This window comes from Haliotis rubra, unplaced genomic scaffold (genome assembly GCF_003918875.1).
Source record: "Haliotis rubra isolate DU_JTF1 unplaced genomic scaffold, ASM391887v1 Scf76, whole genome shotgun sequence".
Taxonomy (NCBI): Eukaryota; Metazoa; Mollusca; class Gastropoda; order Lepetellida; family Haliotidae; genus Haliotis; species Haliotis rubra.
The window spans coordinates 20,997-47,516 of NW_025767479.1; the positions used below are offsets into that span (position 1 = coordinate 20,997).

At 42.9% G+C, this 26,520-nt stretch overlaps 3 protein-coding genes across 3 annotated transcripts in view; 2 read left to right on the top strand and 1 right to left on the bottom strand.

Annotated features, from left to right (window-relative positions):
- The first annotated feature begins 11,954 nt into the window (after positions 1-11,954).
- On the top strand, positions 11,955-12,701 carry LOC124260382 (cell wall protein IFF6-like). Its single transcript, XM_046694690.1, has one exon. The coding sequence runs from the start codon at positions 11,955-11,957 to the stop codon at positions 12,699-12,701; it is 747 nt and encodes a 248-aa protein (XP_046550646.1).
- A 14-nt stretch (positions 12,702-12,715) lies between these two features.
- Positions 12,716-14,045, top strand: LOC124260302 (mucin-17-like). Its single transcript, XM_046694581.1, has 2 exons — positions 12,716-13,205; positions 13,243-14,045. Exons 1-2 carry the CDS (start codon positions 12,716-12,718, stop codon positions 14,043-14,045), a joined length of 1,293 nt encoding a protein of 430 aa, XP_046550537.1.
- An 851-nt stretch (positions 14,046-14,896) lies between these two features.
- The window catches only part of LOC124260351 (zinc finger homeobox protein 3-like), a 42,467-nt gene continuing 30,843 nt past the window's right edge, over positions 14,897-26,520 (bottom strand). The window contains 4 exon segments of the mRNA XM_046694640.1: positions 14,897-19,088; positions 19,706-19,924; positions 20,470-20,601; positions 20,943-26,408. Of these exon segments, the coding sequence (XP_046550596.1) occupies positions 18,496-19,088; positions 19,706-19,924; positions 20,470-20,601; positions 20,943-26,408 (6,410 nt within the window). The 3' untranslated portion in view covers positions 14,897-18,495.

Sequence of the window (26,520 nt, forward strand, 5' to 3'; positions counted from 1 at the left end):
AAAACGGGGGTCTGATCTGTCGGCATTTTGCTGTCACTAATGATGGAAGCGAGCCGGACCCTCGCCAGACCGATTGGAGCCCAGATAAGCGATTTTGTGCGCAAGTTAATTTACACCAGCACTCTAAAGGGATAGGAAATATTAGAAAGATTCGCCTTGTAAAAAATTTCAGCTGATAGTGAGGCGGATTATTAGTAGAGGTCTGAAGCATCTATGACCTGGTAAATTTATTGCTCAGTGGATGTGTCTAACGGGAATTGTTGATGCGCGGTGCAATCAAAGGCCCAGCAAAATGTCGAGCTTGATGTATCCCGATACTGGGTCAGTTAATTAGAAAACGATATGTAGGGGGGCGCTGGGGGGGAGCACCCACAACGGTTCTCCTGCCTGATAACAGGGGGATAACGACGAGAGGCCACACCGGCTGACTATATAACGATTTGGGGACTTTCATTGTTTTATGACCCATGGAATGTTGTGTTTTCCTCTGCCTCTGTATCCATTACGGGCTTAATAAAACTTGACGAACGCGGCTGTTATCTAACCACACGAGTTAATGACTGCAGCTCGGATAGAGTGGTTATTTCATTAAAAAGATTCCTGTCCGAAGAATTAAGAAACATTGTCCCCAAATTACTTAACAATATAGTTTCCGGGTGCAAACTTTACCATATCGAAAATGTTTCCAACTGTTAAACCCGAAACATATTACAGTGCAGATTGGGTGATTTAACTGCAAGTGGTAGCTTCTGTCTTCCTGCACCAGGTCCGTGCAATAGATCACTCAATATATATCCATAAGGGAACGCGAGATTGAGAAAAGCGTGGCGAAGGTGCAACGTAAACTGGTTCTTCTGACAGGCTGCGCGATAAATACTTGCGAGCGGCACGGCCCGATCATTCCAGACCAGGAACGAAGTATTGTCAGAAAACAATGGCTTCACATTCACACCCCAAGCTTTCTTTGTTATGCTCTCTAAATACACTGGATATAGTCAATCCTTATGAAACTGCAAGGTGGGTGATGAGTATCGTTATAAGACATGAGAGACAACCTCATGTTTTTCCGCCAGAATCTGTATCTGGAAACGTTAGAAAAACCCTTTTTCTTTGTCCCTGAACTTCTCGGTTGTAATCTAAATATCAAGAGCAAACAATCTACACCCGCCGCAATATGGAACGAATTACATTTGTCGGAACATCTTTCTCTTCATTGTAACTACGCGCGTTTGTAGCCATAGAAGGTTATATTCGGGTTTCAGTCCGGAGATATCTGAGGATGAGACGTTTTAAACCCATTCGGATGAGGGTAATGGATAAACACACACCTGTATCGTATGCACTTTGGTGGGATATGTGTTTTAATAGGGAATATAGACATGGTTTTATATTCCTTGAGTTATGTTAAAGTAGTATATCCCGGGCTGTTTAGTTGGGTTGTCTCTAAATACAGAAGTCCATCAGAGGGCCCACAACGCTTTCTTGGACGTCTAACTACTACTTTATCGTAACTCAGGGATTATGAAAACATGCCTACTTACCCTGTTAAAACCCACATCCCACCAAAGTGCCAACGATACCTGCTAGGAGGGTATGTATGAGTGAGGGATTGTTTTTATCAGACAGTATCACGTCAATTATATTCAAAGCTGCGCCAGACAATACTAGTAGCTGTGACAGAAAGCACAAACAGCGGCTATGTTGACTGTATGTCTACATGACACCCCAGAAGCAATAGGGACGGTGGGGTAGCCTAGTGGTTAAAGTGTTGGCTCGGTCACGCTGAAGACCCGGCTTCGATTCCCCACATGGGTACAATGCGTGAAGCCCATTTCTGGTGTCCCCTGCCGTGATATTGCTGGACTATTACTAAAAGCGGCGTAAAACCATATACTTAGTAATCAAAATTATCAGTAATGTTTACGAAACTAAATATATATCAAACAAGTACAACCATGTCCTAGCTACCATGTCGGAACGTCGTTTTAGGGCCTACCCTGAACATGTCAAGTCGCGCACTCCGCATCACCTATACCAAAACTGGTAAAAGATGGTCTCTCACGAGTTGTCTTTAAAAGAAAATAACACGCATTTCTATTTTGAACATTTACAAGTATAGGCATCTAATAACTGTTTTTTGTGTGTGTTGCAAGGACCTTTAACTTATCACCCGACACCCACCACACCCACACAGCTCTACAGACAGAGGACGAGAGTAGCGTTCTGAGTTCGGCACACGCACCGTAGCCCTGTTGGAATGCTCCGTCGTCTGGTCGCACTTAGCCTCTTAACAGTAGACAGGAGCCCAGTTTAAAGTTCCTGGAGATCTGAGGCTGGCCCAGTATGTTTGGGTTGCTCGATATACTTCACGGTGACCGTACATCAGGGGCACTGTCTTTGATACTGCATGCCACTGCACGTGGTAAGGGTGCATGCATGCCTGTACACCTGCACGTGTTAAAAAGTGTATGCTCATAAAACGGTGGTAGCTCCTCTGTCTGTGAATTATATATATGCCTGGAGACGCAGCACCCTAGCCTTGCTCCAAGGCTGTTCTGAGTGCTAAGCCCATGGATGTATAGTAATTCTATCCTTTAAAGAGGCAAGTTTAGCGGACAGTACAAGGACGCCAGTGTGGTAGAGGGACATCTAAATCTTTTAGAAATTATCATTTAAACTATCAACTATTACCTTAGAGACTTGTGCAAGTCTAGCCACACCTGTGCATGGTCTTGTGTGCGTTATTTGACTGCTCTGAAGGTACTGATAAAATGACGTCTTTAACCACAGGTTATACATTTCACCTGATATGCTTGACGAATATCCATATTCTAAAACATCCGTTCATTGCGTGAGCACTTTACAGATGGGTTGGTTATTCTACCCCATCTTGTTTGTTTGTTTGGCTGTTTTTTATCACAGCACTTCCAACATATGACCGTGGTCTGCACATAAATAGGTTAGGATCAGATCATATATTTTGATCAACATCATAGATGTCCGCAATAAAATCATCTAGCCTTCAACCAAATTCCTATAAATCACCTGAATTCACACATTCACACTTCTGATTATTCTGTCAACCAAACCCCATTTACAATTATTTCTACCAGTCTTCAACTGCTCCTTTGCATGACGTATCACTGCATTATGTTCAGACAACGAGTTCGATCCGGCGCAGACAAACCATAGCCTAACAACAACCAACACCACATAACGCCTATGCATCCATATCCTTGTCACACACAACAACCAACACCACATAACGCCTATGCATCCATATCCTTGTCACACACAGACATAAGGAAGTAATAACTAAAGAGCAGACAAGCGGTTGACCTTGCGTCTGACATGACCACAAATACCAGTATATTAAACACCACACTGCATGAAGTCAGTCCGACTATAACCCAGTAAGCCGATTGGTTACAAGACACATGTTGTTTAAGCTACACGACCATCCTTTTTTCGGGCGCCCGTCAATGCCAACAGTGTCCGTGGTGTATACTTTACACCCTGTTGCATGAAAGGTCTATGATATTAGGAAATATTGTTTTTCAGCTGGACTGAACAACGGGCTATGCAAGCGATGACCCCCAAAGGAGAGACTATCGAGTCACGTAATCCCGGATTATAGACTTTAAGATTGCTGGGTAAGCTACCGTACCGAGCTGCTGTATACTTAGGTGGACTTACTGTGTAGTTCATTTGTCCCGCGAGATCAGCTGAAAGCTATACATTTTACTTTTCGTTTTTGACTTTACAGCCTTGGAAATCTTAGCGCGTCAGTTACAATGGGTTCTTTAGTATTAATGTGTATTTTAAAAATAAAACGTACGTTAATAGTTATAGATAGTTTAACATACCATTTCGTAATTATTAAAACGGTAATGTTTTCTTGAGAAAAAAAGTTTAATCAGTGACAGTTTATTCCACAGGGGCGGTTGGGTTGCCTACTGGTTTAAGCGTTCGCTGAACACCCGGGTTCGATTCCCCACATGGGTATAATGCGAGAAGCCCATTTCTGGTGGCCCCCGCCGTGATATTGCTGGAATATTGCTAAAAGCGGCGTAAAACTAAATTCACTCACCCACTCACTCACTTAGGTCACAGAAAAATTGAAGCATTTTCGTTGTGAGTCGAACCCGTGACTAGGTGTAACAAAGTAATGCCCTGTCGCTCGGCTACCATACCACCCATATGAAACGTGTGAGACGGAAACGAACAACGGGGCCGTACACGTGAATTCTGGAATTTATGGCTCGTTTTAAATGTTATGTTGAGCTCATTTATCGTGATAAAGGAATAAAAAGATGATGTGAGGCTTTGATAGAAAGGAATGCAAGTCCCACACAGTTGTAGTTTCTGCTTTCTCAGTTCTCCTGCACGCCCAGCTAGCTATAGTCACCAGCAGATCCTGATGCTCGTGGTGAGAAGGGGACAGATAGTGTATAGTTACACTCAGGCCATATGGCTTTCCTTCCTATCTGCTAGACACGAGGAATAGGACAGCAGTTATCACATAATTTGGTTTGTGATAGCACCACCTTTTAGCCTAGTGGTTAAAGCGTTCGCTCATCACGCTGAAGACCCGGGTTCGATTCCCCACATGGGTACAATGTGTGAAGCCCATTTCTGGTGTCCCCCGCCGTGATGTTGCTGGAATATTGCTAAAAGCGGCGTAAGACTCACTCTATATCAGGTCAAGTTACGACGTACGTTACGTAAAGTCTTGACCAGACAAACCAGTGATTGGTATACCAAGGTACTGGTAGTATGTCGAGTAAACTTGCATGATGTTTGTATCGTACCAGCTGATGTGAATGTTGTGTTGATAACATCCCTCACGAGGTTGCTAGTTCGTGGACCTATATCGCCCACACGTCGAAAACACGAGATATGTACTTAAACCCTTGCCTGCTGATACATCGATGTACGAACATATCATTACAATGTACATCATCACAATCTGTCCTCATGCAATATTCACAAGTCTAAAATCATTAATCCAAATAAAAACTTAAAAGTGGGTGGATGAAAAAATCAAATTACAGAAAGTTGTTTTTTACGTTTGAGATAAGAAGGCATCTGGTTGTATTTTGTTTTCTGGGTGATGTATTGGTTTGGCCTTCTGTATATCCGTCTTTAATCTCCCGGCTAAACAACGATAATTGAACTAATTTGTCTTGCTACCGCCTTGTTTCCGAAGTCTGTCCCTTCACTATTCCTTGTCCTTACAAGTCCACTAAGAGGGAGCCCAGTTTCTCTTGTTTGACGAACATCAATGGAGTTCCCTTACAATTATAAAGTTTTATGAATTTACAAAAAAAGACATCTACAAATTACGAATCATACAATGTTATATGAATTCGTGTGAATAACACTGTTTTCATTAATAAAAAGTTTTTAATCCTCAAGAAGACGGAGGAAGGGTGTTTTGTGGACACCGAATATGTGTTATTTTAGAATGTTTGAAAATACGTGTAAACATTTACAGCTCATGCTTTCCGAGATACCTATCTGTAAAAAACGTCTCAAGCGTCATGAGATGTCGGTAACGAGGTTCTGTACACGATACGGTTCGAGTCGGGCTCTGATAGCGCTGTATACAGACCCCGAGTCTCACAGCGAGCGTATACATGTGTATGTAAACGAAACTGTTTTTGCAGGGTGAATGCCTGCCTGATTGGATCCTATTTCCAAGCTCGTTTTTACCACTCTAACAGCAGAGGGATCGCGCTTCTGTCGTGCCCTACTGCGTTTAATTTGTCCTTGGGAGAGTGTGAATGACGTTTAATGCCTTACATCACATAAATGTAACACTACAGTTTAGTAAAAGAAGTCGACTCGGGACCCAGGAAAACCCGTCCCCATTCTGAGACTATCCATGTCGACAAAGTGAGTGAGTGAGTTGGGTTTTAACGCAGGTTGGAACAGTATTTCAGTATGTTATGTGAGAAGAAAACCTGAAATGAGTGAGTGAGTGAATGAGTTTAGGGCGCTTTTAGCAATATTCCAGCAATATCACGGCGGGGGACACCAAAAATGGTTTTCACACATTGTACCCATGTTGGGAATCGAACCTGGGTCTTCGGTGTGACGAGCGAACGCTTTAACCTCTAGACTACCCCACCGCCCCAAACCTGAAATGACGGAGGGCGGAGATATTAAGAACACTGGTAAAATCCACCACCACAGTGGGTCTGTTGACTGACAAACCTGGTAACATATTCAATGCGAACTGGGATTCGGGCACACGATAGTTTTTGACACGTCTCGGAACTCCGGAAATCCGTCGGACAGGTCTGGGCACCGCGGGTGAAGATGACAACATGGCTAAATACATTGAAACGTGTCTGCATTGGACTTGTGTGGGACCCCACGTTTCAACATGTTTCAACAGAATATTCTGGTATTCTGAAGAAACATGTAAATGGACTAAATGCAGTCCGGTATTGACAGTGGTCCGGATTAATCAGATTCCGGTTTTTACATAACCCGCCGTCTAACTGAGGCATGATGCACACAGCGACGTGTAGACGAGTGGGTGTGGATCAATCAATCTTTCGTTTGCAACCTATCTGATACTTCCGAAGGTCGACTTTCATGAATATGAAACCAATATTGCATTTCTTTAAAGCAGACATTCATTCCACTCCATTGCCTGTTACAGCCAGCGGAATGACAAGGGCGCGAGCGAATGAAACCGCGCACGTGCGGGAGCGTGTGATCTTTTTCGCCGCTGTCAGCGTTTCACAGCGTTATTCAGTGACTTGTGTAAGGCTTCAAGTCTGGAGCATGCAGACCAGTGGTTGGTGGTGTGAGTACCAATCAGGTTCACGGATTGTTATTGGTATATATTCCATCCTTCGTCTATCCACTGCAGCCTCTTTGGCTACCCATGACCATTTGGATCTACATTGGAAAACGTGAGTTCAGTGTATGAAAGGGTCGTCGTATTAGCCCCGTGGCTTGCGCGCTCTCTCGTTCGCTGAAGGCACTATACGATTTCTCTCGTTCGCTGAAGGCACTATACGATTTCTCTCGTTCGCTGAAGTCACTATACGATTTCTCTCGTCCGCTGAAGGCACTATACGATTTCTCTCGTTTGCTGAAGGCACTATACGATTTCTCTCGTTCGCTGAAGGCACTATACGATTTCTCTCGTTCGCTGAAGGCACTATACGATTTCTCTCGTCCGCTGAAGGCACTATACGATTTCTCTCGTCCGCTGAAGGCACTATACGATTTCTCTCGTCCGCTGAAGGCACTATACGATTTCTCTCGTCCGCTGAAGGCACTATACGATTTCTCTCGTTCGCTGAAGGCACTATACGATTTCTCTCGTCCGCTGAAGGCACTATACGATTTCTCTCGTCCGCTGAAGGCACTATACGATTTCTCTCGTCCGCTGAAGGAACTATACGATTTCTCTCGTCCGCTGAAGGAACTATACGATTTCTCTCGTCCGCTGAAGGCACTATACGATTTCTCTCGTCCGCTGAAGGAACTATACGATTTCTCTCGTCCGCTGAAGGCACTATACGATTTCTCTCGTCCGCTGAAGGCACTATACGATTTCTCTCGTCCGCTGAAGGAACTATACGATTTCTCTCGTCCGCTGAAGGCACTATACGATTTCTCTCGTGGATTCAAATTATGAAGTACATTTGTGTCTGTCATTCTTATACATTGTCGCCATAAAATAATACATCCACAGGTGTGTAAGAATCGATATGTCGTAGATATGTGATATATAAACAAGTGAAACTGGAAAACAAAACAAGCGAACACTGGTCTAGGAGTTTGGCTGGACATACAGTGGTAACGTTCGTAGTGAGTTTGTACCACACCACACGGAACAATACAACAGTTTTATCACGGCTTGTCTGCTTAATGTGGGAGGAACTCCCGAAGTAATGCGCTTACCACTCTGGTGAAACCCACAAACACGGGAATGGTGCCGCAAAGACTGAAGCATAATCAGGGCGAACTCAACATCATCTTTTATTCAATCAACAGTTTAAGTGTGGTATAACATTCCCTTAGCTATTAGAAGTTGCGACTCTGTTGCATCGTTTAAATGTTATATCCACGTGAAGGAAAAATGCGCACCTATATATTATTCATATGGAATAAGGAAGTTCAATGTTATGCACACTAGATTAAGATATATGACGAGTACACTTAATTATGATTTATATGTAAAAAATGACGCATCATGTCAATGTGGCCATAGATGTGAGAATGTTTTTCATGACTTCCTTGAATGTCCATTGTATACTATTCAAAGACATAAACTGTCAAAGTCTTTAGAACATACATGTATTGTCAAAAACAGAACCCTGATTGATATTAATCTTATCTTACATGGCAATGCAGGTCTCTCAATCACTGAAAACCAGACTGTTTTCAAATATATACATATCTATATCTCTCCAACAAAACGTTTTCTCAGTTAACATGTATTGTACATATCCTAGCCTATGCCTGCCATGTGCACTTGTGTACTTTGTTGTAAGATGAATTGTGTATTATCTGGAGAGGGCTTTTCTAAGTTGGATAACCTGTGCCCAATCCTTTTCTTGAATGAATAAAATATGTTTAAAACAAAAGAGCGAACATGGGATTCAAACCTACGGATCATGGGTTTCCCTGGGCCCAAGGGACGCAACTCAGTCATGTTTATCAGGTGTTTCGTGACCATTTATATTTTCAGGGATGCACGATACACATGTATATTGTGAGTGTGTGAGTGAGCTAGTAATATATTCCAGCAGTATCATGTGGAGACACCAGAAATGGGCTTCACACATTGTATCCGTGTGGGGAATCGAACCCGGGTCCAGAACGAACGCTTTAACCACTAGACTATCCCTATGTGTATTGTGGTTAGTGAAGACACGGATATACACCTCTGTATAAAAGTTACCAGATAAACCGACAAATACGCTGAAACAGTTCCATGTAACATTTTACATGTCTAAAAAATATCTAATACATTCTGATACACGCACGTCAGCACTGCGACTTGGCAGCTACGTTGGCGGGAACGGTAACGGCATCAACTGTAGACTGGATGAAGGCATAGACAGCCCTGTAGCTGTGCAAGATAATAACCCCTAAATTGAATGTACGCTGTTCGCATTCTCTACGACAAGGAACCTGTATATTGTGATGGGTGTCATGCTTAGCGAATGTCTGTTTCTTTTCCAATTTAATGTCGCACAATGCAGCAATGTACGTCACGCCGTAGCAGCAATACTATCACTTCAAATCAATACTCTAGAAATGTTTATTCGCCTTCGTAATTACGTTTGTTTTATTTTGATTGTATCCCAAGGTTACTTCGTTTAAGTAGTTGTGCAGATAATAGCACTGCATTGAGCCGCTGACGTAAGACAACTCTCGGCCAACCACGAGATATATCCCACCGCTAATTATCGCCTACTAGTTTTTTGCCCTGTCTGTCTGACTAAAATGTTCCGTTATTTGTTCATAAATGTCGCAAAAGAGAGCGAGGGAAAAGCTATCGTTTTGACAAAAAAATCTGGGGTGTTTAAGGGCACGTCCATTACGCCGATCACAGGCTAGGTTGGAATTGTGGATAATGAATCCAGTGCTTGGATTTATCCTGCGACAGTGTTGATAATCAAGTGCCTTGGGTCATTAGACGTCAGAAGAACGCGCGAGATCTTGCAGCAATTTTTCAAGATGTCACCCAGAGACTAAATCAATAGGCATGATTGACAATTTTGAGAGGTCATTGAAATAAAGCAAGAAGCGGCGGAAATGAAGTGATATTCTACCCCATTTTTTACACTATGTTGTTGGGAAATTGTGACATTTGCATATACGAAGGTTGGAGCAGATTGTCTGCCGATCATCCAGCGTTCGGATCGATCTTCTCGCGCTACATGACGCCATCTTGGTTTTTGACGTCTAGGTACAGGAGAGGGATTTTTTCTCTCACTGACAATAATTACTGTGGTTTATTTGTGGAATGCATCCATGCATGCGTTTAATGCCGTACAAGTCTGCATGTTTGCAGAGTGATTATTTGGTGGCTGTGTTATAAATACACAGATCGATGACAACAATACTTTCACAATTTCAACAAGAAACATGATGCTCTCATAATTAGACCTCTGCATCAACAAATCCTTGATGAACTTTTTCTGTGCGACATAATGGTTGCAACAGTGTTACTTTTCGAAAGGAAATATTGTATTGATTCAAGTAAATTGTACACTTCTGATGACACGTCGGAGTGTATGAAATATTCATTCCCTTATCATCTGCGATTAATGATTAGTTGGAGATAAAATGGAATACGATATATCTGGTGTTAGAAGAATGTATATGCATGATCATGTCTTTCGAATCAATAGCAGTTTTAGATCTTGAGTGTTTATTACTTAGGTGGACTCTGGCTGAGACAAGCTATTACGAGATCGATGCAGATAAAAAACGGCCTTTAACATCTCGATAACGTCTTTGGTTTGCTGGTGTGATTTCCGACGTTTGGACACCGACGAAAGTCGTTTTTGGTGGCAGGCGTTGAACTTTTTATGGTATTTGTACGTAGGTGCGTTGCAGAGCGTTAATTGGCTATATATCGTGACTGTGCTAGGTTTATTAACTTATAGACATAGTTCAATGATGTTTTCAGTACAGTCGGAGGGGAAGAGGAGGCTGGTATGGTCGACCCCGCGGGGTTACTGGGTGCACATCTTTATTGCAATGAGTCTCTTTAAGGATTTAAAGTGGAAAGTTACTTTCATTCTACACGTTATTGGAAGATTTCATTACGAACAGGGGTAAGGTGTCAAGCTAATAAGAGCCTAGTTAATGATCGGAAAGTATTTCCATCAGACGATTACTTTGATTAAAGTTGTTTTTATATAAAATATTAGTTGGATGTTATTAAATACACGACAAAGAGCCAACAAGTTTGCTGAAAACGTAAACGAAAGCTGTGCTTGAAAATATGCGAAAACAGAAGAGTTAGAATATAGAAGCCCTCCCCCACACACATATACTGATATACTGAGTGTGACAATTGGCGCCAAACAAATGATATCTCTAGTGTATAGATAATGCAGGCGGATAAAGGATTCTGAAGAAATGTGTGTGTGAGAGAGAGAGAAAGGGAGAGAGTGTGTGAGAGAGAGAGTGTGTGAGAGAGAGGGGGGGAGAGAGAAAAAGGGAGAGAGAGGCGAGAGAGAGAGAGAAAGAGAGAGAGAGAGAGAGAGAGAGAGAGAGAGAGAGAGCACCGCCCCTCTTGATCCGCCCCTGGAATGGACGAGGGGGTATTGGTTGATAGCACGAACACCAATTCACCTCTTGGTCTTGGGAGCTGTTTCACAAAGCGATCATAATACTTCCACTTTCGGAAAAAAATATAAACTGAATTGGGACTCGAGGCACTGCTAACATGAATCTGAGGTACTGGACCCTGGTGTGACATTGTAACAACTAGATTCACACTTTAGCCGGCAATTTGGAGTGCTGAGGACGTGTCTTCGCTGCAGTTTCTCATGAGAACAAGCTGACACACCGTCTCACCAGTTGGGCAACATGTCCCGATGAGAGATGAGATAGAACACTGTTAAATTCCCCATGATGAACGATTCTGCGATCTGTGTTTCTGTAAATAGACTGAGGGTGAATACCACATCCCCACATATATGAACAGTATGCCGATATATGCGAAACATATGGTAATCTTGTCCTTCATAATATGGGAGTCTCTTCACAGAAACACCTAAATACCCATTCTCTTATGAATGAAAATATTATATACTTTATGCGTGATTTATGATGTATGGTGGGCCAGTGGACAACTGTTGAATAGAGTTGAATATCTGTCCGTCTCATATTGGTACCATGGATATCTCTCAAGTCACATCCCTTTGTGATGTTGATGAGAACAGAGACCGAGCAAATGTTATATGGAAATAGCTCAGCAACAATACGACGGCGGCAAATCTCAGGAAATCTCAGGAACAGAGATCCCTTCCATCTACGCAGACTCATCCACGGCCATGTCGCAGGGCCTGAGGTCCAACCAGGTCACACTTTCACGACCAACATTGGGATCCTCTGGACCAGTTCAAAACCCAGTCCAAACAGGGTTTACAAACACCACGTGTCTTGTGTATAGCAAGGGTCACATCACCATTAACTGTGATACAGGCTTCAATACTGCCACAGACTGTGATACAGGCTTTAAGACTGCCACCAACTGTGATACGGGCTTCCAGAGTGCCACCAACTGTGATACAGGCTTCAAGACTGCCACCAGCTGTGATACGGGCTTCAACAATGCAACCAACTGTGATACGGGCTTCCAGAGTGCCACTAACTGTGATACAGGCTTCAAGACTGCCACCAACTGTGATACGGGCTTCAAGACTGCCACCAACTGTGATACAGGCTTCAAGACTGCCACCAAATGTGATACAGGCTTCAATACTGCCACCAACTCTGATACAGGCTCCCAGAGTGCCACCAACTCTGATGCAGGCTTCAAGACTGTCACCAACTGTTATATGGGCTTCAAGACTGCCACAGAATGTGATACAGGCTTCAAGACTGCCACCAACTGTGATACAGGCTTCAAGAATGCCACCAACTGTGATACAGGCTTCAACAATGCCATCAACTGTGACACAGGCTTCAAGAGTGCCACAGAATGATACAGGCTTCAACAATGTCATCAACTGTGATACAGGCTTCAAGACTGCCACCAACTGTGATACAGGCTTCCAGAGTGCCACCAACTGTGGTACAGGCTTCAAGACTGCCACCAACTGTGATACAGGCTTCAAGACTGCCACCAACTGTGATACAGGCTTCAACAATGCCATCAACTGTGATACAGGCTTCAAGAGTGCCATCAACTGTCATGCAGGCTTCAATACTGCCACAGACTGATACAGGTTTCAAGACTGCCACCAACTGTGATACAGGCTTCAACAATGCCATCAACAGTGATACAGGCTTCAAGAGTGACACCAACTGTGACACAGGCTTCAAGACTGCCACAGACTGTGATACAGGCTTCAACAATGTCATCAACTGTGATACAGGCTTCAAGAGTGCCACAGACTGTGATACAGGCTTCAAGACTGCCACCAAGTGTGGTACAGGCTTCAAGACTGCCACCAACTGTGATACAGGCTTCAAGAGTGCCATCAACTGTGATACAGGCTTCAATACTGCCACAAACTGATACAGGCTTCAAGAGTGCCACCAACTGTGATACGGGCTTCAAGAGTGCCATCAACTGTGATACAGGCTTCAAGACTGCCACCAACTGTGGTACAGGCTTCAATACTGCCACCGACTGTGATACAGGCTTCACGACTGCCACCAAAACTGTGATACAGGCTTCACAACTGCCACCAAGTGTGATACAGGCTTCAAGACTGCTACCGACTGTGATACAGGCTTCAACATTGCCACCAACTGTGATACAGGCTTCAAGACTGCCACCAACTGTGATACAGGCTTTACGTCTGCCACCAACTGTGATACAGGCTTCAACAATGTCATCAACTGTGATACAGGCTTCAATACTGCCACCAACTCTGATACAGGCTTCAATACTGCCACAGACTGATACAGGCTTCAAGAATGCCACCAAGTGTGGTACAGGCTTCAAGACTGCCACCAACTGTGATACAGGTTTCAACAATGCCATCAACTGTGATACAGGCTTCCAGAGTGCCACCAACTGTGGTACAGGCTTCAAGACTGCCACCAACTGTGATACAAGCTTCAAGACTGCCACCAACTGTGATACAAGCTTCACGACTGCCACCAACTGTGATACAGGCTTCAAGACTGCCACCAACTGTGATACAGGCTTTACGACTGCCACCAACTGTGATACAGGCTTCAAGACTGCCACCAACTGTGATACAGGCTTCAATACTGCCACAGACTGTAATACAGGCTTCAAGACTGCCACCAACTGTGATACAGGCTTCAATACTGCCACAGACTGTGATACAGGCTTCAATACTGCCACAGACTGATACAGGCTTCAAGAATGCCACCAAGTGTGGTACAGGCTTCAAGACTGCCACCAACTGTGATACAAGCTTCAAGACTGCCACCAACTGTGATACAAGCTTCACGACTGCCACCAACTGTGATACAGGCTTCAATACTCCCACCAACTCTGATACAGGCTTCAAGACTGCCACCAACTGTGATACAGGCTTCAATACTGCCACAGACTGTAATACAGGCTTCAAGACTGCCACCAACTGTGATACAGGCTTCAATACTGCCACAGACTGTGATACAGGCTTCAATACTGCCACAGACTGATACAGGCTTCAAGAATGCCACCAAGTGTGGTACAGGCTTCAAGACTGCCACCAACTGTGATACAAGCTTCAAGACTGCCACCAACTGTGATACAAGCTTCACGACTGCCACCAACTGTGATACAGGCTTCAAGACTGCCACCAACTGTGATACAGGCTTCAAGACTGCCACCAACTGTGATACAAGCTTCACGACTGCCACCAACTGTGATACAGGCTTCAAGACTGCCACCAACTGTGATACGGGCTTCACGACTGCCACCAACTGTGATACAAGCTTCGACTGCCACCAACTGTGATACAGGCTTCAAGACTGCCACCAACTGTGATACAGGCTTCACGACTGCCACCAACTGTGATACTGGTTTCAACACTGCCTCTAATGGAGCGGAATAGCTATTTTCCAGATATTTTGTGATGTATCCAAATTTGTTGCATTCTAGAAGGTATGTCACATCATGTGTGAAGAGAAGCCTGTTACTGTCATCATGGCAGAAAACAGAATATGCAGAACAGTTTCCTGTGAGGCGTTAACACAAAAACAAGCACAGATGTACTGATCATATGTTTTTATTTGTTTGTATATTGCGAAGCAGACTACATATATCTCGTTGAAAAAAGGTCTAAAAGACTCAACAGTACCAAAAATAGGACCACCGTAGTAAAATAGTTTTCTAGGCCTAGAACAGCAAATTGCGCCATCAAAACAACTTTGAACAGGGATAGCCGATTCCAAGACAATAACACGTGAACGCGGATCCCTGAATTAAAATGTAAAATATAACCAGACTCCATACTTGCACAATTTGTACACAAAACAAATGGCATATGAGGAAGATGCACTATATCGCATGGGACTCCCCCCTTATCAGACAGCATCCTTACACAGCCATAATGACACATTGTTGGACAATATTATACATAGTTACACACAATATAAGTTGTATAGTCAGGTGAAGTAGTACATATGTATGTTACATACTGAACACTTTTCTTGTGTTGATCTGGCCTGGTAAAAGGGGAGCCATGTTGAATGATGTATACTGGGAAAGGGTCATGGCCAAGACATTGCCGCAATATTTTTGTCGTTTTTCCTTTTTTACAATAGATTTGAGAATAATATGCAAATACTTTCTTTTCTCATTTGAGAAAAGGCAGAAAAAAATATGAATACAAACAAATGCACACAGATCTACCTTAATGATAGTTTAAACAGTTAATATAAAATTTGTCTATGTATTATATAAGTAACTGTAGTTTTCCTGTGTACAATACTCTGGGAATGAAAATATAAGCTGATTCATTTATAAGCTGAAAAGTTGGTTGTAAGACATTTCGGATATCGCTAAACATAACTAACAGTCATTGCAATTTTCTTCTTGCATTCAAAACATGATCAAGCAAATCAATAAACCATTTTTTATTGAAGTATAAAAAAAATCATAGTCTGCTCATAGAATCAAAGTTTGTTATTTATAAATACTTCATAGTTTGAACTTTTAAGATTACCAATGAATCAAGCGCTTTCCAATTGCGAATCAACAGGGGCAATTCAGGGAGTTTGTAACAACCAAAACAATTTAAAGATACACATTATGGCAAGCTAACAAAAAACAGACATTTAAAATATTTCAAAATATTTCTGAAATAAATGCACAAAGTTAAACCCTTGTGGAGAGATCTCGAATTAGCAGTTTCTTCCAACATATATGAGCCTCTCTGTAAATCTGGCCATAATATAGAACTTTAAACATTAAAGCTAGTTTGGTAAAGTGGAGAGACATGTCGTCGCTCCAAGTTGGTCCGAAGTAAACAATAACATAACGTACATAACTTTAACATTTATCTATATAACAAGATTCTATGAAATGAAATCTACAAAGCACTTAATCAGTTTATCAACACAATGGCAAGGGAAGAGAATTTACATTTCTATTCAATACAAACATCGTATCTACATAATTTATCTAACTCATTCTGTAAATGTATTTGAGTGGAAACAAAAGAAGACTGGTCTTTGTCAACACTGAGATTTCTACCTTCTCTTCCATGAGATTTAGTCAGCAAATACCTTGCACACTCAAATAGTGGTTTTCTTATGTATTGATAGTGATATGGAGACCCCCTTCATCAAAGACATGTAGGAACACAAGTTGAGGATTTCACTGCCTATGTTTCATCAGCCTTGAGATCTACAAGAATCACATAATCTACTGTATATGTACAAATTATGATAAATGCAAATTTGGCATACATATGCTACAAAATATAATATGTAATGATGTGCTATTCTATACTGTCATACAAATATGTATATGATAATGACCAATTTACGTTGTAGTTTTTCGTACATGCACCAATTTCGAAGCCCTCTTGTCTGCTTCAAGCAGTAGGTTCTATCATTTTGTCTTCTTAAAACGTACAAAAATAAGCAGCCTTCAGCTGCAAGCATAGTAAGATTCATTTCTTGGCAAAACGTCAGTTTGCAAAACAATATTTGAAACAGAAACTAACATAATCAAAAGCAAGCTGTAACAACGCTCCTAATAGGCTGAAAATAAAACTAAAAATATCTATAAATGATATGAACTATTGGCATTTTTCAACTGAGCATTTCAGGGATATGTAGTAATATCCCTTTCAACTGGACTCTTCTAATATATGGAATAGGTAAAGAATATAAAGGTATATATGTTATGGCATGTTAGAAATAGCTGCATGGATGAGACGCTGAAATGCTGCAGTTTGTAGAGGATATTACTGTTTAAGCTGATTACACACTGTCAATGAGAACATAGGAACCCTGTGATACATAGATTCTACAATAAACGGAGAGAGAGGACCCTGTTTCACTTCTAGGGGAGCACTGATTATTCCACATTTCACCACAATGAACTATCCCTCTTGTAGAACTCTTCAAGAACAGGAGGAACAAAAACCATCATCACAATTGTCACAAAACAAGTAATACTATCCCCAGTGCATCGCTGCTGGGATAACACAGACACCACCGTCAATATGGACAACTTCAACAGCATGCATACAGTGAAAAGTGTCGTAACATTGTCGTAACTCCTGCCATGCCCAGCGTTAGTCTACAGCCAATCAGAAACACGTTTTATCTGGGAATGGAAGGAGTTAGGGGAACTCCTCACAGCACCTACATACATTTTGAGTCCAACCATTGCCTGTGAGGAGCCCTGGATAATGGGAGGACAACATCTGAATGGATACATTGAGGACCTGATGTCATGATAATGCAGAAGAAATCATTTAACAGGACAAACAACGGCAGTTGCTGATTGACAATCAACACACACATGCTTCAATATGTAAAAATAATACATGGCAATACAAATTTACAAAGTCCATTTAAGTCCACCTTTCAAGCCCAGGTAACCTTGACCTTAACTTTGGTCAAATAGAAATCCCAAATAAGACAACCATGACCTTGACCTCAAGAAACGACCTGAATCACATTGAAGGCTACGAACACAGCTATGGTCTAACTTGTCAGTCAAGGTCACAATTTGCCTTTCACCTCATCAAGGTCAGTAAAAGACCTTGACGACACCAATCTATACACAGACATACCACCACCAAGTTCATGGCACCTTGGAAGAAGTTTGGGTGATAGTATATCTCATTTGCTGGGCTGGTCGCCAAATTCACGAACACACAACCCATGCGGAATCAAGTATCAACAAATATACTACAATATTTCAAGTAAATCCTTTACATTTTTAATGAACTAGGTAAACTAAACTAAAATACTCCACCTCTAGGAGGTTGACTATGTCATCTCTTCACAGTAAGTTCAGCTACAACAAATCATAGAACATGGTTCATTGCCAAAACCGCATGCTGCAAGCCCATATTTAATATGGCTGGCCTAGGATAGCAAGAGTAACAACAACAACAATACAAAATGGAAGAATTACATTAAGTGCTCACATGAGCAAAAAGATATGTATGAGTACAATTTCCTAAAACATGGAATAGTTGACAAAAACAGAACTGCCCACAATATCCAGCCGTGGGAGTGTCATCACCAGAGGCTGATTGTTCCTTGGTCAATACTGTCTCTTCAACACAATGGCTGAACACACATTTGCCTCGCTCACATACAAGTAAGTCTATTAAGTCACATGATTTACTCTATCTTTGGTTTTTTAGGTTTCGGTTCTAATTCCTCCGAGGCACTTTCACGTCTGCTCTCGGAAGGAACAGAAACGGGTCTAGATTTGGCAGGGCTGCTCCCAGCAGTGGAGGAGCTTCCTTCAGACTTCCTTTGGTATAGTTTGGTGGCCTTGACCTTATGCACCTCCATCTGAGTATGGAGTTTATATTCATATGCAGTTGAGAACCGCTCGGTGCAAGCTCGGCATTCATATTGCTTCTGCTCTAGCTTTAACATTGGTTTCATATTTTCTGAAACCTTTGCGCCTGCGAAGCACACGGCCCTCTGGTGGGTGATGCAAGCCTCCTTAGCGGGATACACCATTTGACATTTCTTGCAGATGTAGCCCACGTCCACAGTACTCTCCTGGGCACAGGCATAGTCCACACTGCTCACCTGGTTCTTGAGGTTTGATACAGATTTAGAATCTTGCGTGTACTGAGCTAGGCTGGACTTGGGATCGGTCAGCAACTCACTCACATTCTTTATAGCATCCTGAGGAATTTGGAGAAGAGGGAGCGGGGTTCCAAAACTTAGCGGGTCATATGCCATCATGTGCTCTGCCCCTGGGTACAGAAATTGAAATCATTAACAGAATGTCTCCAAACCAGAAAGTTTATGAAAAAAACCATTCATATATTATTTTTGTACTTTTAAAACTCTTGTGTAAAATATGCATTAAACTTACATGTTCTTTGGAGCAGTTCCATTGCTTAATATTATTGAAAACAGAGTTATTTCCCTTTACTTGTTATTTCTATTTACTTTGAAACAGGGGCGGTGGGGTAGCCTAGTGGTTAATGCGTTTGCTTGTCACGCCGAAGACCCGGGTTCGATTCCCCACATGGGTACAATATGTGAAACCCATTTCTGGTGTCCCCTGCCGTGATATTGCTGGAATATTGCTAAAAGCGGCGTAAAGCTAAACTCACTCACTCACTCACTTTCAAACAATATCATATTATTACATCAGTTATTAAATTTGACTTTTTTTTAAAATAACTAGGCAAATCCAAGATTTAATATTTCAAATGGCCCTACACTGCTTATCATCAGGACTTTTCATTCAATGTGAACTAAACTAAGTAAATAGTTCTTTTCACAAATTTAAAAAAATACAACTACAATAAAATGACAATAACTGCTGAAGAATGCACTTAAGTTTTACCACAGGACAACCTACCTGGCATAAGTCCGGGTTGGAGGAGGGGCATGCCCATCCCCGGCATGTAGCCTGGGAGTCCGGGGTACATAAATGGCAGGTAGGAGGGGTCCATTCCTGGGATGTAGCCACCCAGAGCCGACATCATCTGCATGTTCATGGCCATCTCCACTGAGGCTACAGAATCCTGCTGTTGCTGCTGCTGCTGCTGTTGAGATTTGGATGATGATGACGAAGACCCTGAATGAATGAAAATCAAAGGGTTTAAATGAGGAGAAATGAGGTTTAATGAGACCACCAAGTTTATTGTACATTTGTATGTATTATGTATCCTTAACGCCGATAATCTAGCAAGGTAACATTAAGAACCAACTTTTTACATCTTTAGGTAGATAGGGACAGGACTGAACCACAGACCTTACACTATACTCTCTGGCCTATATCCATTCAGCCCTAACAATAGAGTTGATAATGAATGTGACTGACTGACTGAGTTTGGTTTTACGCCGCTTTAAGCAACATTCCAGCAACATCACGGCGGGGGACACCAGAAATGGGCTTCACATAATGTACCCATGTAGGGATTCGAGCCCGGTCTTCGGCGTGACGAGCCAACGCTTTAACCACTAGGCTACCCCACCGCCCCGATAATGAATGTGAACTGGCAATGACTTTTTCAGAACATAAAGTGCATGGGTAGTGAATATTTTGGATGTGGGTTTGTGTTACATATTGATGAATTACAGAAGTTGTGTAGTGACTGTTGAATCACATTCACAACGCACCCTCACTTGAAGCGGATGATCGGGATTCCTTCTTCTCAGCTGTTTCTTCATTTGAGCGACTGGACTTCCTGGAGCTGGAGCTGGAGCTTGCTGGCAGGTGCCCTGTGCTCATATTCAGACTCGAGCTATTGCCTATAAATAACACATCACCATTACAACACAGTTCAGACTACTGTTTCCTTTCTATCAAAACTACTTTCACTACTGACATTAAGTCTCACCTATGTATTCTGATATTTCTGAAAAAAGTTTCATGGTATGATCATTTGAAACAAGAGAAGGAAAGCTTAAAATTCCAACGTGAATTCCTCATTCTTGTCTTCTTCACAAAAGGAAATTCTTAATCAGAAACGTGCCACATGTTTACAAAAGTTCCCTTTTCTGCTCAATATTATTGCCTAGAATGTCATCACCAAGCCCCTACACATGGTCTCTCATATAAAGTCTTGGATGCAGTGTATGTGACTACATACCTCCAGCGCTAGCCGGAAGACCAATGGCATTCATCCCCATAGCCTGCAGTTGTGCTAGATGAGGCGTCGTCGTGGTTGTGGAGGAGGAGGAAGATGCATCATCCCAGGCCTTCCTGACTCGATCCATCTCCCGCTGTTGTCGCAACAGCGTTGACATTCCAGTTGGGTCAGACATCTCTCGTTCTGCATCTGACTGAGACTGTATGAAGGCTTTGACATTGTCAATATGCTTCCTGGTGAAGATGTGATCCTGAATGGTGAACTTGTGAGAATACTTAAAGTTGCAAAGTGAACACTCCTCAGGAGGCTTGCTGAAGTCCACATCACTTCCGAACGTTTTGGCATAAGCAAGTTTGGACTTTTTCTCTTTGGCTCGAGCATTTTGGAACCATACCTGCACTACTCGTTTTGGAAGACCTATTTCTCGGCCCAGCAGCTCACATTCTGCCATTGTTGGCGTCTTGTAGTCTTGAAACAGGGACTTCATGACTCTGACCTGTAGACTGGTCATTTGAGTCCGGTATCGCTTGTTTGGCTGGTTTACATGGTAGCTGTTTGGAGATGGGGGACTGTTCACACTGGAGTTCACATCGTCATTTGTGCTATTATCAAAGTCAGAGTAAGTTTCTGATATAGAGTCATCCATACTGACTCTCCTGTTAAAATGATGGTCGTCACTTCTTTCGCTCATGTCAGTCAAAGGTCCATCAGAACATTTGTCAGTCTCAATGTTCACCTTGATGGGTTTGCTGAGATCGAGAGGGGCATCATCCTCCATCTGTGTAGGTACACGGCTTTCTGTCTCAGACTTCCTGCTAGAGCTTGTCTCAGAGCTGTGTCTCGACTTAGTCACCTGGCTAGGTCCACTGAGCTCATTGATGTACTTTTTAAGAGAATCCTCATAGATCTTGTTCATGGAGAGCTGAAGTGGGTCTGCTTGTGGGAATGGCATCCCAAGGCTGGAGGGAGGCATGAATGGTAGCAACTGTTGCATACCCGCTGGGGAAAGAGAGAGAAGTTTGTTGAGATCAGTGCCAGGGGGAGGGATGCCGGATGTTGATGCGGACATTGGCTGGGGGCTGGTGGGATTGCTGTCCATGGAAGCATCGGGTATGGCATCTACATTGATTTCAACTTTTGCCATTTCTTCAGCATGTTTGGTAGCAAGGTGAGACTCTAGAGCAGATTTGGCACGGAAGAGAGCACGACAGAAGGGACAACGTTTGTGAATGAGTTGTTGGTGGGCCCTATACTGACCTTTTCTTTCCCTGGCCCGAGTGTTTTGGAACCAGACTTGGACGACTCGTTTCTTCAGGCCGACCTCAGCAGCAATAGACTCCAGCTGTTTCCTACTGGGGTTGCAGTCCAGCTGGTACTTTTGGTAGAGGTAGTCAAGCTGTTCAGGAAGGATGGTGGTCCGCAGACGTTTGTCTCGAGGTTGATCATCCTTCTCTTCATCTGTGTCTTGAGCCATAAGTTTTCTCTTGGCTGCAGCTGCTGCTGCTGCTGCCTTGCTATCCTCCTGGTGAGCAAGTGTCTGCAGCATCCCAAAAGCACTGCTGGAGGGGAAACTGGAGAACAGACTTGGGTTCATGCTGTGAATCTTCAAATGTTCCTGCCAGAGATCAAGCCTGTTGAAACTAGCATCACACTTGTCACACTTGAAGGCAGCAGTCTGTGGATTTACTTCCTTCTGCTGCTGCTGCGGTTGTTGTTGTTGCTGCTGCTGCTGTGGTGGTTGTTGTTGTTGTTGCTCCTTAGTTTCTGTAATGCTGCCTGTTTGACTGAGATCATCTTGCGACATTATTGTTGAATTGCTGTCATCATCTATATTAGAAACAGAGTTATTATTATTGTTTTCTGCAATGCATGGTCTTTTCTGATGTTTAATCAGTTCATAGTATCTTTGGAACACAGCATTACACTTCTTACACTGGTAATTAAGTCCTGGAGTTCTCTGGAATGGTGTGTTACCTTCTTTGGCATCAGCTGCAGGTTGGTTCTCATAAATCTTTCTGGCTTTTTGACGAGCATTTTGGAACCAAACAACTATAACTCTAGGACTGAGATTCAGAAGTTTGGATAAATGATCAAGTTCATCATCTTTGGGATAGGCATTCTGTTCAAAATACTCCTGCAGAAGCTTTATTTGGAAGTCTGTAAATCTTGTTCTGTTGGCTCTCTTCCCAGAAGAGCCACCATCATTTCTCATAAAGGTATGGTCTTCACTGGTAGGAGTTGTGGTAGGTGTGGGGGTGTTGGGCACTGAAGCAGTAGGTGTGGAGGGGATGGAAGACGTTGTTGAGGGAGTGGAAGCATTAGAATAGCTCTCAAACTGATTTTTGTCATCATAATGTTCAGGCTTTGGTGTCTCAAGTTTAAACAAACTTTCATATCTATCAGTCTTATCAGCCTCATTATCACTTTGCTGATCATCTCGAAGATCATCATCATCTTCGTAATCATCTTTTGGCTCACTTTTAATCTCCGGGATCTTTCCAGTCTTTTCATATTCTTCAAGATCTATTGATGTTGAAGGAGGATTGTTGAAGTTGTAAGGCTAGTCCTTGTTTCTCTGCCTTTCTTTGAACAAAGTATTTCTGAACCAATGTTTAATGACTTTTGGTGGCAGGCCTGACTGATCAGACATTTGCTGGATTTGCTCTTCACTTGGGGAATTGTTGATATCAAAGTAGCCTCGTAAGATCTTTAGCTGCTCATCACTAATTCGTGTGCGAACTCTCTTCTGATTCTGTGCCTGCTGTAATTGTTGTTGGCTCATGTAATTAGGATCAACAACTTGAACTTGAGGTGAGAATCCCTGCATGTCCATGCCATGCATCATCATTGGCATCAGAGGAGGATGCATACCAAGTGTCATCAAGTTCACAGGAAGTGGCATGGGCATCATTCCAAACATTGGCATCAGTGAAGCCATGTCAAACTGGCTAGACAGTGACACTGGAGGTGGAGGTGGAGGAGGTGGTGGCATCTCCTGGCTCCCGGGTTTGTCACTGCTGGACCCTGAGCTACCAGGAGTGGAGCTGCCAGGTTGAGGTGTGGTTGGCAGAGCTTCCTCTTTTGGCTGCTTCTTATCAAAGTCTGTTTTGAACTTTTCCCCAAAGTTTTCAACTGCCTCAATGGGAACCATCTTTCTATGAACTTCTTCCTGATGGGCTTTGAGAACCCAGACACTAGAAAAGTCCTTGCCACATGCAATGCAGGAACATTTGTTGATTTCAGGCAGATCTGGTTTATCCTTTCTGCTGTCATCCTCAACTTCCTGCCAAATCTGTTGCTGTTCACAAGCTTCTTTGACATCAGTATTGATGTCATCCTTCTTTTCTTCCTTCTCATCAGTCTCTTTCTTTACCGACTTTCTTTGATTATATTCATTGAACTGCATCACACACTCAAACCCAATATTTTCTAAGAGGTTCTTATGGACTTGAGGTTTGAATCGTCCCATGAATCTGGATCTATTGAAAGCCTGAGTTGCCAGTGAGTTGGCCCCTGCTCCTAGGAAACAGTATATCTGTTGATGGGTACTCAGGGCATCTTGGCTGACGAAAGTGGAGTTACAGCGTTGACAGCAGTATGATGGCTGACTCTGACAGCTACTTTCAGCATGTTCAGTCATTTTGGATGATGTCTTCATAGCATTCACCATATTTTCCTTTTCTTCTAATACTTTGGAGCTTGAGTCATTTTTATGGGTAAAGTCCTCAGCTTGTTCAGCTGGTTCTTTCTTCACTTCAACTTTAAGTTCAGACTTCTTTCCTTCTGAAGACCTGGACAACTTTTCGACAACTTTCTCTAACATTTCCCCATTGACCTTCTGTGAGGTTGATGTTTCTGAGCTAGATGTTGTAACTTGAGGTGAGGAGGTTGTGGGTGTTGTAAGCATAGAGGAAGGAAGAGGCATTCCTGGTAGAACAGGCAGTTGGGAGAGAGGGTTGAGGCCAGACAAGCTGTTGGGCAGGCCTGGGAACAGCAGCGACTGCTGTTGAAGGGAGTTGGCCACCGAAACCTGTGTCTGTTGCTGCTGTAGTATATCTGCAAACAGCTGAGCCTGCTGCTGTGAGGATTTTGTCAGATCTGGCTGCTCAATAAGTGGCAGGTTAATATCTATTTGTCCTGTCATGGCTAATTCATGGATTTTGGATGCTCTTGTCTGGTGAGCTACAGATCGCAGTATATGAATGTCTAGTGTTGATCCTTGGTTGTAAGCTACTTTACATATATTGCAGCGATACGGCTTTTTCTCAGAGTCTGCTGATGCAGCAGTACTGGAGGTGGTTGCTGTGCTGGTGGATGAGGTGGGTGGAGAAGCGGAGATTGAAGGAGGCAGGTTTCCCTGTTGGGCAGCTTGCTTAAGTTTGTGCAGATGAGATACTGAGTTGTAGTGAACCAACAGGATATTCTTCTGAGTAAAGGATTCCTTACAAACATCACATTTAAAAGGTCGATTAGGATCGAGGTATCTTTCAATTGGGTAGCTTAATTTGTCCCCTCGACGATGCTGTAGAGTCTTATTGTGAGCTGTCAAATAATTCTGTTTCGTGAATGCCACCTTGCACCTGTGGCACTTATATTTGCGCCCAGGATCTTCATAGCTACCCTCAGCCATAGCCTGGCTGTTAATGAAATCCTCCATAAACTGCTGCTCTCTATAAGTACTGGAAGAATCACCCCTATCAGAGTCACATTTGTCATCTCCAAATTTAGCACTATCTTTGAACATTGCACCATTCTCTAAGTCTGTGGCCGAGTCACTGCAAGAAGTCTCCAAGTCATTATCATTATCATCCATTATGGCATCATCTTGCATGGCTGCATCTCTATCTTCACTGGATGGGGAGCAAGAGAGACTGGGGCTTGAGTTGGCCATTTTGGTGGCCATGAGAGCACCGAAGGAACTGGAGGACTGCTTGAGCTTTGGTTCTAGAGCATCTGTACATTCATGCCAAGCTTTGGCGTTAGAATTAAGAGTCTCTATATGTTTGTCCAGTTCAGCCTTCCCAAGCTCTGAGTGGGCAGCTTCTAGATGTTTTCTGTGTGAGGCAATGGAATGAAAACTCTTGGAGCAGACACAACAGTTGGTTATAAACCATAAGAGATGGAACTGAGTGTGCATCTGTAGTTTGTCAGCAGATTTGAAAGCTAAGGTGCACTGGGAACACTGATGGCTGTATTGGGTGAAATCGGTGCCAGAGCCTGCCACACGTTTGGCATGGATTTCCCGGAAGTGGACTTGGAGAGCTTGAGCAGTCTTGAAATACTGATTGCAACCCTTCTTCCAGCACAAGTAACCAGGACCCCGAGGCGTCTGTTTCAGCTCCAGGTGACCCAGCTCGTTCTGGTGAGCATAGAGTTGGTCGATGATTGCAAATGTTTTTGAGCAGGTCTGACATCTATACTGATTATCTCCATCACTCTTGTCCAGCAGGGAGGAAACGTCAATGGCTGCAACAGAAAACACCACATGAAACATCCACATAACAGACAAGAGTTTTCATAAGATACTGAACTGACAATTTTACAAAAGTAGAAAGTGGTAATCACAGCTAAACCAATA

Coding starts and splice junctions, on each gene's coding strand:
- LOC124260302 (XM_046694581.1), top strand. CDS start 12,716: ATGTCATCAACTGTGATACAGGCTTCAAGACTGCCACCAACTGTGATA. Junction 13,206..13,242: donor CTTCAAGAGTGCCATCAACT/GTGATACAGGCT, acceptor AAACTGATACAG/GCTTCAAGAGTGCCACCAAC.
- LOC124260382 (XM_046694690.1), top strand. CDS start 11,955: ATGGAAATAGCTCAGCAACAATACGACGGCGGCAAATCTCAGGAAATC.